The 18,179-nt window shown below is 50.1% G+C and overlaps 1 protein-coding gene across 3 annotated transcripts in view; it reads right to left on the bottom strand.

The window, feature by feature from the left end:
* The window catches only part of lnx2a (ligand of numb-protein X 2a), a 275,515-nt gene that overhangs the window by 17,721 nt on the left and 239,615 nt on the right, over positions 1-18,179 (bottom strand). For all 3 annotated transcript variants that reach the window (XR_011935204.1, XM_072476930.1, XM_072476929.1), the window contains one exon: positions 7,368-7,526. Coding sequence is in view for 2 of the 3 variants with exons in the window: in XM_072476930.1 (XP_072333031.1) it covers positions 7,368-7,526 (159 nt within the window). In the remaining variant the exon portion in view is untranslated. The remainder of the gene's footprint in view (positions 1-7,367; positions 7,527-18,179) is intronic.

Here is an 18,179-nt window from a genome sequence, read left to right on the forward strand (position 1 = left end):
ATGATTGATCAATTTTATGTCAATGAACTTTAAATTCCATATTTGATGTCAAGTGATTCAGACTGGAACCAAAGTTAATTGGTTATTACATAATTTTCCAACTGCTGAAGTAATTCTTCCTGGAGGAGTGTAAAAGGTGATTAATTTTTGCAGCAGCTCGTAGGGGAGTGTGGGAGACTGTGTTTTATGACAAGAAATTTGCCATTGTCAAGTTGTTTGAAATTAATTGTTCTTTACTGTATTTTTATTACATCTATATGCCAATATTTTCCCCTGATTTAAATCAGGTCTAAATGATTAAGACTGGTGCTAATCACACTTGAGTGGTAAGGTACTACATTATACAAATATCTTCAAGTCAGCTCATTTGCATAACTATTCACAAATCCAGATGTTGACTTGGGCAGGTATTAAGAGCACAGCAATGGGAGAAGCAGAACATTTCATGTGTGTATAATTTAAGGGATGGTGACAATGAAAGGCAAGCGTCACAAACGTAGACAAATATTTTGAAAGCCTTTAGAAAGGATCAAAGCCATCTTGACTCTAAAAGTAATTGCTGAAATTGAAGGGGCATGGGATTCAGAAGTAACAGACAGAAAAGAATGGAATTAAACCCCATCTGATGGATTGAAGCTGCATCTGAATAGATTTATCAGTCAATGGTGTAGGTAATAACAGGGGTGGGATTCTCCGACCCCCCCCCCCCGCGTGGGTCGGAGAATCGCCGGGGGGCAGCGTGAATCCCGCCCACTCCGGCTGCCAAATTCTCCGGTGCCGGGGATTTAGCGGGGCGGGAATCGCGCCGCGCCGGTCGGTGGCCGCTGACAGCGCACCCCCCCCGGCGATTCTCCGGCCCGCGATGGGCCGAGTGGCCGCCCGTTTTTCAGCCGGTCCTGCCGGCGTAAATTAGAGTAGGTCCTTACCGGCGGAACCTGGCGGTGCAGGCGGCCTCCGGTTCCTTGGGCGGGGGGATCTGGCCCCGGGAGGTGCACCCACGGTGGCCACGCCCGCGATCAGGGCCCACGATCCATGGGCGGGCCTGTGCCGTGGGGGCACCCTATTCCTCCGCTTTGGCTGCTGTGGTCCTCCGTGATGGCCGACGTGGAGAAGATCGCCTGCTGCGCATGGTCTGGGATGACGCCAGCACATGCGCTCCCACGACATGCGGCAACTCGCACCGGCTGGCGGAGACCCTTCGGCGCCGGTTGGCGTGGCGCAAGCCACTCAGACATCCACCATGTGCTGAGTGCCACTACAAGATAGTATTAGGAACAGGTCCACAGATTCTAGGGTTATGATCGAACCTCAGTAACCAGTTTACCACTGTAAATAAATGTTAGTAATAAAACGGAGTTGTACCATTCGCAACCTTGTTGGTTCATCTGTGTAGCAGAGTACCCAACACATCACTGCTGACCTCCACAGAACACCCACTTCCCTTTTTGGCAGTTTGCAAGATACTCTGTCAGGAAAACAAGAGGTTTTAGGGGCAGCATGGTGGCGCAGTGGTTAGCACTGCTGTCTCACGCCGCTGCGGACCCGGGTTTGATCCCCGCCCCGGGTCACTGTCCATGTGGAGGTGGCACATTCTCCCTGTGTCTGCGTGGGTCTCACACCCGCAACCCAAAACGATGTGCAGGATAGGTGAATTGCCCACGCTAAATAGCCTCTTAATTGGAAAAAAAATAATTGGGTACTCTAAATGTATTAAAAAAAGGAAAACAAGAGTTTTAATATTTTTTCTTTTGTAATATCTCTGTCACATTCCCATGTAATGGAAAAATAGTTTCCGGGGGCGTGACTTGAAATTGAATTAGAGAAAGATAGGCTGCAAAAGTCAATAACGAGGATGTGAGGGCAAGTGGTTTGATATGTTCATGAACAGAAAAGAAAACATCCACTCTTGACGAGATTTAATTTGTACCCCGAAAAGGAGGTGTTGAGCTCCTTGAGAGTTTTTGGAGCTGCACTCATCCAGGGAAGTGGAGAGTGTTCCATCACACTCTGACTTGCACCACGTAGATGGTGGACAGGCTTTGGAGAGTCAGGATGTGAGTTACCCTGCAGAATTCCCAGCCTCTGACCTGCTCTAGTACCTATAGTATTTATATGGCTGATCCTGTTCAGTTTCAGATCAATGATAACCCCCAGGATGTTGATAGTGGGGGATACAGCGATGTTAATGCCATTGAATGTCATGGGGATATGGTTGGATTCTCTCTTGTTGGAGATGGTGATTACCTGGCATGAATGTCATTTTCCACTCATGCTGCTTGATCTGCTTAGTGTTTCCAGCATTTCCTATTTTTATTTCAGATTTCCAGCAACTGCAGTATTCTGTTTTGTTACTAATTTAAAATGATTGATCAATTTTATGTCAATGAACTTTAAATTCCATATTTGATGTCAAGTGATTCAGACTGGAACCAAAGTTAATTGGTTATTACATAATTTTCCAACTGCTGAAGTAATTCTTCCTGGAGGAGTGTAAAAGGTGATTAATTTTTGCAGCAGCTCGTAGGGGAGTGTGGGAGACTGTGTTTTATGACAAGAAATTTGCCATTGTCAAGTTGTTTGAAATTAATTGTTCTTTACTGTATTTTTATTACATCTATATGCCAATATTTTCCCCTGATTTAAATCAGGTCTAAATGATTAAGACTGGTGCTAATCACACTTGAGTGGTAAGGTACTACATTATACAAATATCTTCAAGTCAGCTCATTTGCATAACTATTCACAAATCCAGATGTTGACTTGGGCAGGTATTAAGAGCACAGCAATGGGAGAAGCAGAACATTTCATGTGTGTATAATTTAAGGGATGGTGACAATGAAAGGCAAGCGTCACAAACGTAGACAAATATTTTGAAAGCCTTTAGAAAGGATCAAAGCCATCTTGACTCTAAAAGTAATTGCTGAAATTGAAGGGGCATGGGATTCAGAAGTAACAGACAGAAAAGAATGGAATTAAACCCCATCTGATGGATTGAAGCTGCATCTGAATAGATTTATCAGTCAATGGTGTAGGTAATAACAGGGGTGGGATTCTCCGACCCCCCCCCCCCCGCGTGGGTCGGAGAATCGCCGGGGGGCAGCGTGAATCCCGCCCACTCCGGCTGCCAAATTCTCCGGTGCCGGGGATTTAGCGGGGCGGGAATCGCGCCGCGCCGGTCGGTGGCCGCTGACAGCGCACCCCCCCCGGCGATTCTCCGGCCCGCGATGGGCCGAGTGGCCGCCCGTTTTTCAGCCGGTCCTGCCGGCGTAAATTAGAGTAGGTCCTTACCGGCGGAACCTGGCGGTGCAGGCGGCCTCCGGTTCCTTGGGCGGGGGGATCTGGCCCCGGGAGGTGCACCCACGGTGGCCACGCCCGCGATCAGGGCCCACGATCCATGGGCGGGCCTGTGCCGTGGGGGCACCCTATTCCTCCGCTTTGGCTGCTGTGGTCCTCCGCGATGGCCGACGTGGAGAAGATCGCCTGCTGCGCATGGTCTGGGATGACGCCAGCACATGCGCTCCCACGACATGCGGCAACTCGCACCGGCTGGCGGAGACCCTTCGGCGCCGGTTGGCGTGGCGCAAGCCACTCAGACATCCACCATGTGCTGAGTGCCACTACAAGATAGTATTAGGAACAGGTCCACAGATTCTAGGGTTATGATCGAACCTCAGTAACCAGTTTACCACTGTAAATAAATGTTAGTAATAAAACGGAGTTGTACCATTCGCAACCTTGTTGGTTCATCTGTGTAGCAGAGTACCCAACACATCACTGCTGACCTCCACAGAACACCCACTTCCCTTTTTGGCAGTTTGCAAGATACTCTGTCAGGAAAACAAGAGGTTTTAGGGGCAGCATGGTGGCGCAGTGGTTAGCACTGCTGTCTCACGCCGCTGCGGACCCGGGTTTGATCCCCGCCCCGGGTCACTGTCCATGTGGAGGTGGCACATTCTCCCTGTGTCTGCGTGGGTCTCACACCCGCAACCCAAAACGATGTGCAGGATAGGTGAATTGCCCACGCTAAATAGCCTCTTAATTGGAAAAAAAATAATTGGGTACTCTAAATGTATTAAAAAAAGGAAAACAAGAGTTTTAATATTTTTTCTTTTGTAATATCTCTGTCACATTCCCATGTAATGGAAAAATAGTTTCCGGGGGCGTGACTTGAAATTGAATTAGAGAAAGATAGGCTGCAAAAGTCAATAACGAGGATGTGAGGGCAAGTGGTTTGATATGTTCATGAACAGAAAAGAAAACATCCACTCTTGACGAGATTTAATTTGTACCCCGAAAAGGAGGTGTTGAGCTCCTTGAGAGTTTTTGGAGCTGCACTCATCCAGGGAAGTGGAGAGTGTTCCATCACACTCTGACTTGCACCACGTAGATGGTGGACAGGCTTTGGAGAGTCAGGATGTGAGTTACCCTGCAGAATTCCCAGCCTCTGACCTGCTCTAGTACCTATAGTATTTATATGGCTGATCCTGTTCAGTTTCAGATCAATGATAACCCCCAGGATGTTGATAGTGGGGGATACAGCGATGTTAATGCCATTGAATGTCATGGGGATATGGTTGGATTCTCTCTTGTTGGAGATGGTGATTACCTGGCATGAATGTCATTTTCCACTCATGCTGCTTGATCTGCTTAGTGTTTCCAGCATTTCCTATTTTTATTTCAGATTTCCAGCAACTGCAGTATTCTGTTTTGTTACTAATTTAAAATGATTGATCAATTTTATGTCAATGAACTTTAAATTCCATATTTGATGTCAAGTGATTCAGACTGGAACCAAAGTTAATTGGTTATTACATAATTTTCCAACTGCTGAAGTAATTCTTCCTGGAGGAGTGTAAAAGGTGATTAATTTTTGCAGCAGCTCGTAGGGGAGTGTGGGAGACTGTGTTTTATGACAAGAAATTTGCCATTGTCAAGTTGTTTGAAATTAATTGTTCTTTACTGTATTTTTATTACATCTATATGCCAATATTTTCCCCTGATTTAAATCAGGTCTAAATGATTAAGACTGGTGCTAATCACACTTGAGTGGTAAGGTACTACATTATACAAATATCTTCAAGTCAGCTCATTTGCATAACTATTCACAAATCCAGATGTTGACTTGGGCAGGTATTAAGAGCACAGCAATGGGAGAAGCAGAACATTTCATGTGTGTATAATTTAAGGGATGGTGACAATGAAAGGCAAGCGTCACAAACGTAGACAAATATTTTGAAAGCCTTTAGAAAGGATCAAAGCCATCTTGACTCTAAAAGTAATTGCTGAAATTGAAGGGGCATGGGATTCAGAAGTAACAGACAGAAAAGAATGGAATTAAACCCCATCTGATGGATTGAAGCTGCATCTGAATAGATTTATCAGTCAATGGTGTAGGTAATAACAGGGGTGGGATTCTCCGACCCCCCCCCCCCCCGCGTGGGTCGGAGAATCGCCGGGGGGCAGCGTGAATCCCGCCCACTCCGGCTGCCAAATTCTCCGGTGCCGGGGATTTAGCGGGGCGGGAATCGCGCCGCGCCGGTCGGTGGCCGCTGACAGCGCACCCCCCCCGGCGATTCTCCGGCCCGCGATGGGCCGAGTGGCCGCCCGTTTTTCAGCCGGTCCTGCCGGCGTAAATTAGAGTAGGTCCTTACCGGCGGAACCTGGCGGTGCAGGCGGCCTCCGGTTCCTTGGGCGGGGGGATCTGGCCCCGGGAGGTGCACCCACGGTGGCCACGCCCGCGATCAGGGCCCACGATCCATGGGCGGGCCTGTGCCGTGGGGGCACCCTATTCCTCCGCTTTGGCTGCTGTGGTCCTCCGCGATGGCCGACGTGGAGAAGATCGCCTGCTGCGCATGGTCTGGGATGACGCCAGCACATGCGCTCCCACGACATGCGGCAACTCGCACCGGCTGGCGGAGACCCTTCGGCGCCGGTTGGCGTGGCGCCAAGCTCCTTCCCCGCCAGCCGGCGGGGCGCAAACCACTCTGGGGCCGGCCTAGCCCCTGAAGGTGCGGAGGATTCCTCACCTTTGGAGTGGCCCGATGCCGGAGTGGTTCACGCCACTCCTCGGCGTCGGGACCCCCTGCCCCGCCGGGTAGGGGAGAATCCCGCCCCAGGTTTATTGCTGTTTCCAGCTTTCTGACGCCCCAGACACAATGCAAGGTCTGGGCATCAGGGTCAGATCAAGAGGGAGGGAGAGGAAACGTAGAGACGCTAGGGACAATGAAGGGAAGAGTAGAGAGCATTCCAGTGCTGCAAAGTGAAACACATGGACATGAGGGGTCAAATGGTTGCCTTATGTGAATGAAAATGAAAATCGTTTATTGTCACAAGCAGGCTTCAAATGAAGTTACTGTGAAGAGCCCCTAGTCGCCACATTCCAGCGCCTGTTCGGGGAGGCTGGTATGGGAATTGAACCGTGCTGCTGGCCTGCCTTGGTCTGCTTTTAAAAGCCAGCTATTTAGCCCTGTGCTAAACCAGCACCTAAAAACGTTCTATGGTTTTACACTGGCAGTTAGTTAAGCCAAGTACTATCAGTGCAACTGCTTTGTAGAATTTATTTTGTTGTCAAAATTAATGCTTGTGGAATATGATTGTTAAGATAAATAGAACTGAAAGAGAAGTAAAAATTATTTTAGCCAAATCAGAAACAGAAAAATTCTCAACAAATATTGCTTACTTGACAAACATTGGACTAATTAGAAACATAAACTCTGAGCCTGTTAGAAAACGCGAACACAAGTCTACTGTTAACATCTCAATGGAATTAGTTATATAATAAAAATGCCTAGATTCCATCAATGAAACATTCTATGACATTTTACCATGCGAACTTGATCAACATTTTTTGAAGTTTAAGGAATTTGAAATGTCATTAAATATTACCAGGAATGTGCCACTTTTCAACATTTAGCATAATAAATAATGTTGCAACGTTTCATAAAATCTGTGACACAATTAACTTTCATAAGACATATTGCATTTGTTACGTTACAACCTTATAGGAATCAACACGGACGACTGTTTACATAATGTTTTTATCCACAATTTTGGGACAACTATTTCATGTAAACAAAATATATACAAAAGAAAAAGTGTAAGGAGAGGAGAGTCAATATTTAAAAACATGTAATTGTGTTGAAATTAGTCATCATTATTCACTGAATTTTCAATTTTTATGCCGCCATTTATTTCTAATTTGGTGCCTAAAAAGATTCATTTATATTTTGTTACTCGATTATTAGAGTAAAATGACATAAACATTTGGGTCGACATTCAGTCTCAGTAATGAAGAAGCTAGTCACATGCAGAATTTATCATTTTAAAATGAAGGCTTCCAAATAAAGACAAAATAAATGCTTGCTTACCTCAGTCTTCCATCATAATAAGCTGGTGTCCCAAATACAATTGTTTTAATGAAAAAGGGCTGATTACAGTGATTTTCTTCATAACCACCAACAATACTAAAGCCCCAGCTTCCTGAGTTACTCCTCTGTAGGACAATGTCATGACTGCCATGAAGGGAACTGAAAAGAAAGAAAATATTATCATAAATGCTTATTGTAACTCCATTATGTTTTCATTTGATTGCTAAATATTTTTTTATTCTTGGCATTTACTTCACACTTTAGGAGACAGAAGGATAGCACAAGCAGGAAGAGAAGAAAGAAGTCTCTTGTATGGGTGTTAGGATTCTGGCAACTGGAACAAATTAATCAAACTGTAGATCATCTATAGCTGAGTGATCTAAGCTATAATTCTTTCTTCTGGTGTGCAGATTACTCCATGTGGTGGCTTTGCAGCTGTTCCCAGCTGAGATCTACGTTAAGTCAGCTGAAATAACACATCTTAAGGAGTGTTCTTAACAAAGACCTTCTGCCTGCCACGCAACAGCAATGAAGAATAGATTGCACCATCTATTTTATCTTCCCTGTTTGTAGATAGTCTGACTCAGCCACATACCTCAAAACTGTTGGCAAAACTCATAGAAAGACTTGGTATGATTTACATTAAATGCCAAAGGATTGATGATCACCAACTTAGTAAAAACAGCAATTTTGTTTCGATTTGTGAGGAAGAAGTTTGACGTTGGGATAACTATATCTTGTTGAAAGATAAATCATATCACTTTGGGCATCAATTTACAGTAAGACCGGGCCATAAGGACCATCAGGTCAAATTAATTATTAATGGTTGATTAATAATCAATGCTGGAAGTTCACTATACCTCCTATCAAAAGATACCCATAGGCAGCTAACCATGAGAAAAACTTGAGTTTGCAAGAGTTTAGAAATTCCAGTGCAGGATACATTATTTACAAAGAACAAAAATGATGAACCTAATTAAAGGATGAAATTAAGTTTACACACCGGGTTGATAATGAAAGAGAGTAAGAATGATCCCCAATAAAACTTGGCAAAAGATGATCAGGGCAAGTTGCTACTGAAATGCAATGTAAACATTAATAAAGGTAGTATGTGCAGGCACTAAGGATATAGCATAAGCTAAAGGACTAGCCTATTGGCAAACATAACTGGAGTTGATGCCAAAGGCTCAATACAAGACAAGTTAAAAAAAGCATTTTGGTGTGTTAGCACTGGTCAGACTACCTCCAATCAGACTATCTCCAGTCAGTGCTCCTGGCTCCAGTCCTGACATGGAGTCTTCAGAAAAAAACACTGTTGGAATTTGGAATCTGGAATCGGATATAACAACTTGGCAGCTGCAATCCTACGTTTGAGCATTATTCTTGATGGGGAAAACCAAACCCAAAGTCCTCGGGCTGGATTCTCTGGGTCGCCGAAATCGCATTTGGCGACAGGCCGGAGAATCTAAATTCCCGACAGAAACGGGGACAGTGCCGCTTTCGCGATGCTCCACCCCCTGCAAAGCGGTGTACTCGGAGAGTACGTTGCGCCACGTATCCACGGCCTCAGGCCATTGCCTGAGACCTGCCCCCTGATGCTCCTCCCCCGATTGGCCGCGTTCCTAACAGCGTGGGTCTCTCATGGTCTCACCATTCGGGAACTCAGCACGGTGGCTGTGGACACAGTCCAGCGCCGCCACAGTTGGGGGAGGGCCGATACACAGGTAGGGGGGACATTATTCGGGGCGGGGGGCACTGTGGGGAGGTGGTCCGGGGCGCGCGAGCCAGCCGAAGGGGGGGACTATTTCGCGGGCTGGCTCCGCGAGCTGCATCCGCCTTGAAGGATGGCGCGGCCGCTGCAGGCCGCCGCAGTATCATGCACGGCCACGGACCTGGCGATTCTCGAGGCCGCATCAGCAGCTACAGCTGGGTGCTCTCCGCTGCCTTCCTGCTGGTCCCCAGCAAAACGGGGAATCGGTGGCTGTTTTGCGCCAGTTTTCCTGGCGTAAACCGTTCCCACGCCGGCGTGGGGACATAGTTTCCAAATCGGAAAATCCAGCCACTCATCTCTATAATGGACGATGCCAATTTCATAAGCCCTCTGAATACATAGAAAACGTTGAAAAGACTTCCGGGTGCGGCTATGCAGAGCTAGGTCGCATATTCGGCAGCTCCCGCTTGGAATGGACTTTTGGGCTCTTTTACAGGGCCCCCACGGCATTTGTTTGACATTTCCCGGTGTGGGAAGAAGACTGTAACATTCCCCTGACAGTGTCCCCCAGGAATGTTATATCTTTTGGTTACCAGACCCGGCAGAAACAGTAAACGATTTGTCTGTAACTGCAGGGGAGAGAGGAGCCTCTTCCAGCATGCAGGCGGGGGAAGGGCAAGCTTAAAGCTGCAACCTGACTTGAAGGCCTCTAATAAAAGTGAATTCTAGCAGCAGAGGGAACAACTGTGAAGAGATCTTCACAGACCTTCTTTGCAGGGGCAGGCCAGTCGATTTCGGCGGGAGTGGAGCTGGCTGGTTAGTCAATTTCAGCAGGAGCTGAGAATTTTTCTTTTTTTTTTAAATTATTTTTTTAGGCGGGAACAGGAAGTCGACCTGCGGACGTCTGGGAAGACCCTCACCAATACATTCTGGTGGAGAGGAAACCCGAGACACCACGTGTAGTGTCTCCCACCTGCCCTCCTCCTCTAACCTAATCATAAAACCCATTGGTCTGAGGTAAGTACCATATTTTATATTATTATTATTTTTTATAAAAATTGAATTTAGTTGTTAGCCAGATCTTGGTAGAAAGTAAGAGGAATGGCAGGGAAGGGAGTGCAATGTTCCTCCTGCAGGATGTTTGAGGTGAGGGATGCAGTTAGTGTCCCTGCTGATTTTACCTGCAGGAAGTGCTGCCATCTCCAGCTCCTCCAAGACCGAGTTAGGGAACTGGAGCTGGAGTTGGAAGAACTTCGGATCATTCGGGAGGCAGAAGGGGTCATAGATAGCAACTTCAGGGAATTAGTTACACCAAAGATTGGAGATAGGTGGGTAACTGTAAGAGGGACTGGGAAAAAGCAGTCAGTGCAGGGATCCCCTGCGGTCGTTCCCCTGAGAAACAAGTATACCGCTTTGGATACTTGTGGGGGGGACGACTTACCAGGGGTAAGCCATGGGGTACGGGCCTCTGGCACAGAGTCTGTCCCTGTTGCTCAGAAGGGAAGGGGGGAGAGGAGCAGAGTATTAGTAATTGGGGACTCTATAGTCAGGGGCACAGATAGGAGATTTTGTGGGAGAGTGAGAGACTCACGTTTGGTATGTTGCCTCCCAGGTGCAAGGGTACGTGATGTCTCGGATCGTGTTTTCCGGGTCCTTAAGGGGGAGGGGGAGCAGCCCCAAGTCGTGGTCCACATTGGCACTAACGACATAGGTAGGAAAGGGGACAAGGATGTCAGGCAGGCTTTCAGGGAGCTAGGATGGAAGCTCAGAACTAGAACAAACAGAGTTGTTATCTCTGGGTTGTTGCCCGTGCCACGTGATAGTGAGATGAGGAATAGGGAGAGAGAGCATTTAAACACGTGGCTACAGGGATGGTGCAGGCGGGAGGGATTCAGATTTCTGGATAACTGGGGCTCTTTCTGGGGAAGGTGGGACCTCTACAGACAGGATGGTCTACATCTGAACCTGAGGGGCACAAATATCCTGGGGGGGAGATTTGTTAGTGCTCTTTGGGGGGGTTTAAACTAATGCAGCAGGGGCATGGGAACCTGGATTGTAGTTTTAGGGTAAGGGAGAATGAGAGTATAGAGGTCAGGAGCACAGATTTGACGTCGCAGGAGGGGGCCAGTGTTCAGGTAGGTGGTTTGAAGTGTGTCTACTTCAATGCCAGGAGTATACGAAACAAGGTAGGGGAACTGGCAGCATGGGTTGGTACCTGGGACTTCGATGTTGTGGCCATTTCGGAGACATGGATAGAGCAGGGACAGGAATGGATGTTGCAGGTTCCGGGGTTTAGGTGTTTTAGTAAGCTCAGAGAAGGAGGCAAAAGAGGGGGAGGTGTGGCGCTGCTAGTCAAGAGCAGTATTACGGTGGCGGAGAGGATGCTAGATGGGGACTCTTCTTCCGAGGTAGTATGGGCTGAAGTTAGAAACAGGAAAGGAGAGGTCACCCTGTTGGGAGTTTTTTATAGGCCTCCTAATAGTTCTAGGGATGTAGAGGAAAGGATGGCGAAGATGATTCTGGATATGAGCGAAAGTAACAGGGTAGTTATTATGGGAGACTTTGGGCGAAATTCTCCCCCAACGGCGGGATGCCCGCCGACTGGCGCCAAAGCCGGCGCAAATCAGACGGGCATCGCGCCGGCAAAAAGGTGCGGAAGTCTCCGCATCTTTGGCGGCCTAGCCCCAACATTGAGGGGCTAGGCCGACGCCGGAGGGATTTCCGCCCCGCCAGCTGGCGGAAATGGCGTTTGTTGCCCCGCCAGTTGGCGCGGAAATGCGGCGCATGCGCGGGAGCGTCAGCGGCCGCTGTCAGTTTCCCAGCGCATGCGCGGGAGCGTCAGCGGCCGCTGTCAGTTTCCCGCGCATGCGCAGTGGGGAGAGTCACTTCCGCCTCCGCCATGGTGGAGACCGTGGCGGAGGCGGAAGGGAAAGAGTGCCCCCACGGCACACGCCCGCCCGCGGATCGGTGGGCCCCGATCGCGGGCCAGGCCACCGTGGGGGCACCCCCCGGGGTCAGATCGCCCCGCGGCCCCCCCCAGGACCCCGGAGCCTGCCCACGCCGCCTGGTCCCGCCGGTAAATACCAGGTTTGATTTACGTCGGCGGGACAGGCAATTTCTGGGCGGGACTTCGGCCCATCCGGGCCGGAGAATCCAGCGGGGGGTCCCGCCAACCGGCACGGCCGGATTCCTGCCCACGCCCAATCTCCGGGAGCGGAGACTTCGGCGGGGGCGGGATTCACGGCGGCCAACGGCCATTCTCCGACCCGGCGGGGGGTCGGAGAATGACGCCCCTTAACTTTCCAAATATTGACTGGAAAAGATATAGTTCGAGTACAATAGATGGGTCGTTTTTTGTACAGTGTGTGCAGGAGGGTTTCCTGAAACAATATGTTGACAGGCCAACAAGAGGCGAGGCCACGTTGGATTTGGTTTTGGGTAATGAACCAGGCCAGGTGTTGGATTTGGAGGTAGGAGAGCACTTTGGGGACAGTGACCACAATTCGGTGACGTTTACGTTAATGATGGAAAGGGATAAGTATACACCGCAGGGCAAGAGTTATAGCTGGGAGAAGGGCAATTACGATGCCATTAGACGTGACTTGGGGGGGATAAGGTGGTGAAGTAGGCTGCAAGTGTTGGGCACACTGGATAAGTGGGGCTTGTTCAAAGATCAGCTACTGCGTGTTCTTGATAAGTATGTACCGGTCAGACAGGGAGGAAGGCGTCGAGCGAGGGAACCGTGGTTTACCAAGGAAGTGGAATCTCTTGTTGAGAGGAAGAAGGAGGCCTATGTGAAGATGAAGTGTGAAGTTTCGGTTGGGGCGATGGATAGTTACAAAGTAGCGAGGAAGGATCTAAAGAGAGAGCTAAGACGAGCAAGGAGGGGACATGAGAAGTATTTGGCAGGAAGGATCAAGGAAAACCCAAAAGCTTTCTATAGGTATGTCAGGAATAAGCGAATGACTAGGGAAAGAGTAGGACCAGTCAAGGACAGGGATGGGAAATTGTGTGTGGAGTCTGAAGAGATAGGCGAGATACTAAATGAATATTTTTCGTCAGTATTCACTCAGGAAAAAGATAATGTTGTGGAGGAGAATGCTGAGCCCCAGGCTAATAGAATAGATGGCATTGAGGTACGTAGGGAAGAGGTGTTGGCAATTCTGGACAGGCTGAAAATAGATAAGTCCCCGGGACCTGATGGGATTTATCCTAGGATTCTCTGGGAGGCCAGGGAAGAGATTGCTGGACCTTCTTTGGCTTTGATTTTTATGTCATCATTGGCTACAGGAATAGTGCCAGAGGACTGGAGGACAGCAAATGTGGTCCCTTTGTTCAAAAAGGGGAGCAGAGACAACCCCGGCAACTATAGACCGGTGAGCCTCACGTCTGTAGTGGGTAAAGTTTGGAGGGGATTATAAGAGACAAGATTTATAATCATCTAGATAGGAATAATATGATCAGGGATAGTCAGCATGGCTTTGTGAAGGGTAGGTCATGCCTCACAAACCTTATTGAGTTCTTTGAGAAGGTGACTGAACAGGTAGACGAGGGTAGAGCAGTTGATGTGGTGTATATGGATTTCAGCAAAGCGTTTGATAAGGTTCCCCACGGTAGGCTATTGCAAAAAATACGGAGGCTGGGGATTGAGGGTGATTTAGAGATGTGGATCAGAAATTGGCTAGCTGAAAGAAGACAGAGGGTGGTGGTTGATGGGAAATGTTCAGAATGGAGTACAGTCACAAGTGGAATACCACAAGGATCTGTTCTGGGGCCGTTGCGGTTTGTCATTTTTATCAATGACCTAGAGGAAGGCGCAGAAGGGTGGGTGAGTAAATTTGCAGACGATACTAAAGTCGGTGGTGTTGTCGATAGTGTGGAAGGATTTAGCAGGTTACAGAGGGATATAGATAAGCTGCAGAGCTGGGCTGAGAGGTGGCAAATGGAGTTTAATGTAGAGAAGTGTGAGGTGATTCACTTTGGAAGGAATAACAGGAATGCGGAATATTTGGCTAATGGTAAAGTTCTTGAAAGTGTGGATGAGCAGAGGGATCTAGGTGTCCATGTACATAGATCCCTGAAAGTTGCCACCCAGGTTGATAGGGTTGTGAAGAAGGCCTATGGAGTGTTGGCCTTTATTGGTAGAGGGATTGAGTTCCGGAGTCGGGAGGTCATGTTGCAGCTGTACAGAACTCTGGTACGGCCGCATTTGGAGTATTGCGTACAGTTCTGGTCACCGCATTATAGGAAGGACGTGGAGGCTTTGGAGCGGGTGCAGAGGAGATTTACCAGGATGTTGCCTGGTATGGAGGGAAAATCTTATGAGGAAAGGCTGATGGACTTGAGGTTGTTTTCGTTGGAGGGAAGAAGGTTAAGAGGAGACTTAATAGAGGCATACAAAATGATCAGGGGGTTGGATAGGGTGGACAGTGAGAGCCTTCTCCCGCGGATGGATATGGCTGGCACGAGGGGACATAACTTTAAACTGAGGGGTAATAGATATAGGACAGAGGTCAGAGGTAGGTTCTTTACGCAAAGAGTAGTGAGGCCGTGGAATGCCCTACCTGCTACAGTAGTGAACTCGCCAACATTGAGGGCATTTAAAAGTTTATTGGATAAACATATGGATGATAATGGCATAGTGTAGGTTAGATGGCTTTTGTTTCGGTGCAACATCGTGGGCCGAAGGGCCTGTACTGCGCTGTATTGTTCTATGTTCTATGTTCTATCTACCAAGGCCATTGAAGAAGCGGGAACGAGGCTTCCGGTGGCGGCCATGGAGGAGTTGGTCGTGCATTCGGCAGCTCCCGTCTGGAACGTACTCTCAGACCTTTTTCAGGAGTTTTCACAGACTTTTTGGGGAAGATTGGTGAAGCGAACACTGCCAAAAGGATTCCCTCTCGAGACTTCCGGTTGCGGCTATGCAGAGCTAAGTCGCACATTCGGTGGCTCCCGCAGAAACTGACTTTTTGGCTCTTTTCAGGGCCCCCAAGGGCACTTTTTCGACGTTTCCCGGTGTGGGAAGGAGTTAATAAAAGCTCCCCGTCAGTATATGGCTTTAACTAGGAGCAGGGCGACAAAAAAGGTGGTGGTGGGCCTGAAGAAGGGAGGGAAGGACAAAATGGCGGCGGGCAGAGACCAGGCAGCGTGGAGGCAGTGGGCGGAGGAGCAACAGGAGGGTATCCAGCGTTGCCTCAGAGAGATGAAAACGGACCTGCTAGTGCCGATGAAGGCTTCTATTGATAAGCTGCTGGAGACACAGACGGCCCAGGGGGTGGCGATCCGAGAGGCTCGACAAAAGATCTCTGACAATGAGGACGAGATCTTAGGCCTGGCCGTAAAGGTGGAGGCGCACGAGGCGCTCCACAAGAAATGGCAGGAGCGGTTCGAGGAGATGGAGAATCAGTCGAGGCAGAAGAATCTGCGGATACTGGGCCTCCCGGAGGGGCTGGAGGGGCTGGACGCGGGGGCCTATGTGGTCACCATGTTGAACTCGCTGATGGGAGCGGGGTCCTTCCAGGGGCCCCTGGAGCTGGAAGGGGCTCATAGAGTGTTGGCGAGGAGGCCCAAGGCTAACGAGCCTCCGCGGGCGGTGCTGGTGAGGTTCCATCGGTTCGTCGATCAGGAGTGTGTGCTCAGGTGGGCCAAGAAGAAGAGGAGCAGCAGGTGGGAGAACACGGAGGTTCGGATATATCAGGACTGGAGTGCGGAGGTGGCGAAGAGGAGGGCCGGGTACAATCGAGCGAAGGCGGTACTGCACAGGAAGGGGGTGAAGTTTGGCATGTTGCAGCCGGCGTGACTGTGGGTCACCTACAAGGACCTGCACCATTATTTTGAGTCTCCGGAGGAGGCGTGGGCCTTTGTTCAGGCCGAGAAGCTGGACACAGACTGAGGGTCGGGATGGGCGATTGGGGACTGCGGTGGATATGTTATGCCTATTTCTGGTTCGCCGGGGGGGAGGGGGGGGGGGCCTTTGTATTGTTTTGGGTTTCTTTTTCTCCGTGTTTTTCTCTTTTGGGTTGGGGAGGGTGGATGGGGCGGGTTGGGCACTGTTTTGGTTGGTCGCAGGGCCTGGTAGGTGGAGAGCGCGGGCTTTTTTCCCGCGCCGAAGACTGGGGGGGGCGGGGAAGTGAGGATTGTTTCCCGCGCTTAGAACGGAGGGGGGAGGGGGAGAGCCTGTCGATGGGGAGCGGGAGAGGAGGGTGTGCCACACAATGGGAGGAGTCGAAGGGGTGGCGGGGTCAGCAGGAGTCAGCTGACTTGCGGAAGTGCAATGGGGGGAGTAAACCAGCTAGGATGGGTCCTAGCCGGGGGGGTGGGGGTGGGGGGGAAATCGAGTTGCTGCTGCTAAGGTCAAGGAGGAGCTGGAGCGAGTGGGGGGGGGTCGAGACGGGGGTATGCCGCTGTGGGGAACGGGCCAGGTGTGGGGTACGGGCGCGTGGCTGGCCGAGGAGGGGTGATGGCTAGTCGGCGGCGGAGGGGGGCGGGTAGCCCCCTGATCCGGCTGATAACCTGGAATGTAAGGGGATTGAATGGGCCGGTTAAGCGGGCCCACGTGTTCGCACACCTGAAGGGGCTTAAGGCGGATGTGGTTATGCTCCAGGAGACACACCTGAATGTGGCAGACCAGGTAAGACTGAGGAAAGGGTGGGTAGGTCAGGTGTTTCACTCGGGGCTAGATGCCAAAAATCGAGGGGTGGCGATCTTGGTGGGAAAGAAGGTGTCATTCGAGGCGTCGAGCATTGTGGCAGATAATGGCGGTAGGTACATAATGGTAAGTGGTAAGTTGCAGGGAGAGAGGGTGGTACTGGTCAATGTGTATGCTCCGAACTGGGATGATGCGGGTTTTATGCGGCGTATGTTGGGTCGGATCCCAGACTTGGAAGTGGGGGGCCTGATAATGGGAGGAGACTTTAACACGGTGTTGGATCCACCACTGGATCGTTCCAGGTCTATGACGGGTAGGAAGCCGGCGGCGGCTAGAGTGTTGAGGGGATTTATGGACCAAATGGGAGGGGTGGACCCTTGGAGATTTGCAAGGCCGGGGGCTAGTGAATTTTCATTCTTCTCACATGTCCATAAGGCTTATTCTCGAATCGACTTTTTCATTTTGAGTAGGGCGCTGATAGCGAGAGTAGAGGATACCGAGTATTCGGCAATAGCCATTTCGGAAACGCCCCGCATTGGGTGGGCTTGGAGATGGGGGAGGAGAGGGACCAGCGCCCGCTGTGGTGCTTGGAGGTGGGGCTGTTGGCGGACGAGGAGGTGAGCGACCGGGTCCGAGGAAGTATAGAGAGGTACTTGGAGACCAACGACAACGGGGAGGTCCGAGTGGGAATGGTACGGGAGGCACTGAAGGCGGTGGTGAGGGGAGAGCTGATCTCCATTAGGGCCCACAAGGAGCAGAGGGAGCGGGGGGAGAGGGAGAGGCTGGTGGGGGAGATGGTGAGGGTAGACAGGAGGTATGCGAAAGAGCCTGAGGAAGGATTGTTGAGGAAGAGGCGCAGCCTCCAGGCCAAATTTGATCTGGTGACCACCAGGAAGGCGGAGGTGCAGTGGAGGAAAGCGCAGGGGGCGGTCTACGAGTATGGGGAAAAGGCAAGCCGGATGCTGGCGCATCAGCTTCGGAGGCGGGACGCACTCGGGAGATCGGGGGAGTTAAGGATAGGGGAGGGAGCGTGGTGCGGAGTGGGGTTGGCATCAATGGGGTCTTCAGGGACTTCTACGAGGAATTGTACCAATCCGAGCCCCCACGGGAGGAGGGAGGGATGGGCCATTTCCTGGACCAATTGAGGTTCCACAGGTGGAAGAGGGACTGGTGGCGGGACTGGGGGCCCCGATTGGGCTGGAGGAGCTGATCAAAGGGATAGGAAGCATGCAGGCGGGGAAGGCACCGGGGCCGGACGGTTTCCCGGTCGAGTTCTATAAAAAAAGTTAGGACCTTTAATGAGGCAAGGGAGGGGGGGGCTTTACCCCCGACGATGTCCCGGGCACTGATCTCCTTGATCCTGAAGCGGGACAAGGATCCCCTGAATTGTGGGTCTTACAGACCGATTTGCTTGCTAAATGTAGATGCCAAGGTGCTGACGAAGGTCTTAGCC

The sequence above is a fragment of the Scyliorhinus torazame genome, chromosome 15, assembly GCF_047496885.1.
Source record: "Scyliorhinus torazame isolate Kashiwa2021f chromosome 15, sScyTor2.1, whole genome shotgun sequence".
Classification (NCBI taxonomy): domain Eukaryota; kingdom Metazoa; phylum Chordata; class Chondrichthyes; order Carcharhiniformes; family Scyliorhinidae; genus Scyliorhinus; species Scyliorhinus torazame.